Raw genomic sequence first — 2,500 nt, 5'->3', positions numbered from 1 at the left:
AGAGAGAGAGAGAGAGATCGCCTGAACAGCCAGGCGAGTGTGTGTGTGTGTGTGTGTGTGTGTGTTATTTTATTATTTGTATGTGCCATTCGAGAACGTGTGTGTGACTCGTAGAGTGTGTGTTTTTCATCGCGTCCCCCCCCCCCCAGGTGGTCCCGGTGTCCAGGGCCACCCAGGAGGTGCGCGGCCGGAGGGGCAGCGCCGCCAACGAGCTGCTCTTCCAGGCAGAGGCCCCGCCGCTGGGCTACAGCACCTACTCCATCTCCCTGCTTCAGGACGGGCCTCCCCCGGCCTCGCCCCGCCCCGGGGCCCTCGCCATGCAGAACAAGGTCCGTGTTGGAGTCCTTAACCTGAGTAGCATGTGATAAGATACCAACCTGGTGATTTAGCATGTGATAAGATACCAACCGGGTGATTTAGCATGTGATAAGATACCAACCGGGTGATTTAGCATGTGATAAGATACCAACCGGGTGATTTTACATGTGATAAGATACCAACCTGGTGATTTAACATGATAAGATACCAACCGGGTGATTTAACATGTGATTAGATACCAACCTGGTGATTTAACATGTGATAAGATACCAACCGGGTGATTTAACATGATAAGATACCAACCGGGTGATTTAACATGTGATAAGATACCAACATGGTGATTTAACATGTGATAAGATACCAACCGGGTGATTTAACATGTGATAAGATACCAACCGGTTGATTTAACATGTGATAAGATACCAACCTGGTGATTTAACATGTGATAAGATACCAACCTGGTGATTTAACATGTGATTGGATACCAACCGGGTGATTTGACATGTGATAAGATACCAACCAGGTGATTTAACATGTGATAAGATACCAACCGGTTGATTTAACATGTGATAAGATACCAACCGGATGATTTAACATGTGATAAGATACCAACCTGGTGATTTAACATGTGATAAGATACCAACCGGGTGATTTAACATGTGATAAGATAACAACCAGGTGATTTAACATGTGATAAGATACCAACCAGGTGATTTAACATGATAAGATACCAACCTGGTGATTTAAAATGTGATAAGATACCAACCGGGTGATTTAACATGTGATAAGATACCAACCGGGTGATTTAACATGTGATAAGATACCAACCAGGTGATTTAACATGTGATAAGATACCAACCGGGTGATTTAACATGTGATTAGATACCAACCGGGTGATTTAACATGATAAGATACCAACCGGGTGATTTAACATGTGATAAGATACCAACCGGTTGATTTAACATGTGATAAGATACCAACCGGATGATTTAACATGTGATTAGATACCAACCGGGTGATTTAACATGTGATAAGATACCAACCGGGTGATTTAACATGTGATAAGATAACAACCAGGTGATTTAACATGTGATAAGATACCAACCAGGTGATTTAACATGATAAGATACCAACCTGGTGATTTAAAATGTGATAAGATACCAACCGGGTGATTTAACATGTGATAAGATACCAACCTGGTGATTTAACATGTGATAAGATACCAGCCTGGTGATTTAACATGTGATAAGATACCAACCGGGTGAGTTAACATGTGATAAGATACCAACCGGGTGATTTAACATGTGATTAGATACCAACCTGGTGATTTAACATGTGATTAGATACCAACCTGGTGATTTAACATGTGATTAGATACCAACCTGGTGATTTAACATGTGATAAGATACCAACCGGGTGATTTAACATGTGATAGGATACCAACCTGGTGATTTAACATGTGATAAGATACCAACCGGGTGATTTACCATGTGATAAGATACCAACCAGGTGATTTAACATGTGATAAGATACCAACCTGGTGATATAACATGTGATAAGATACCAACCTGGTGATTTAACATGTGATAAGATACCAACCAGGTGATTTACCATGTGATAAGATACCAACCTGGTGATTTAACATGTGATAAGATACCAACATGGTGATTTAAAATGTGATAAGATACCAACCGGGTGATTTAACATGTGATAAGATACCAACCGGGTGATTTAACATGTGATTGTGGTCATCGGAGAGACGCTGGGGACACGGCCTTCGTGAGACTCTTCTGACATTCTGTCCCCACGTTCTGTCACCCTCTGACCTCTAGTTCCTGAGAGTGACCTTTGACCCGGAGACGGGCCTGATGAGTAGCCTGAGCAACCTGGAGACCCGGCAGACCATCAAACTCACACAGAACTTCTACTGGTGAGTACACACACACACACACACACACACACACACACACACACACACACACACAGAACCTCAAAAGCCTGGACACACAGCAGACCACCAAACGCACACAGATCTAGTGTTCGGTACACGCGTGTGTGTGTGCGTGCGTGCGTGCGTGCGTGCGTGCGTGCGTGCGTGTGCGTGCGTGCGTGTGTGCGTGTGTGTGTGTGTGTGTATTCCAGGTACAACGCCAGCGACGGTAACAACCCAGTGAGCAACCAG

At 44.0% G+C, this 2,500-nt stretch overlaps 1 protein-coding gene across 1 annotated transcript in view; it reads left to right on the top strand.

Annotated features, from left to right (window-relative positions):
* Positions 1-2,500, top strand: part of man2b1 (mannosidase, alpha, class 2B, member 1) — a gene marked incomplete at its 5' end in the record, with an annotated part of 21,447 nt that overhangs the window by 1,448 nt on the left and 17,499 nt on the right. Inside the window, 3 exons of the mRNA XM_084462619.1 lie at positions 150-329; positions 2,151-2,248; positions 2,461-2,500. The exon at positions 2,461-2,500 is cut by the window's right edge and continues 81 nt beyond it. Of these exons, the coding sequence (XP_084318745.1) occupies positions 150-329; positions 2,151-2,248; positions 2,461-2,500 (318 nt within the window). The remainder of the gene's footprint in view (positions 1-149; positions 330-2,150; positions 2,249-2,460) is intronic.

The sequence above is a fragment of the Borostomias antarcticus genome, assembly GCF_949987555.1.
Source record: "Borostomias antarcticus genome assembly, contig: scaffold_442, whole genome shotgun sequence".
NCBI lineage: Eukaryota > Metazoa > Chordata > Actinopteri > Stomiiformes > Stomiidae > Borostomias > Borostomias antarcticus.
The sequence above is the reverse complement of the archived record's forward strand: the minus strand, read 5'-3'. Positions and strand labels throughout refer to the sequence as shown.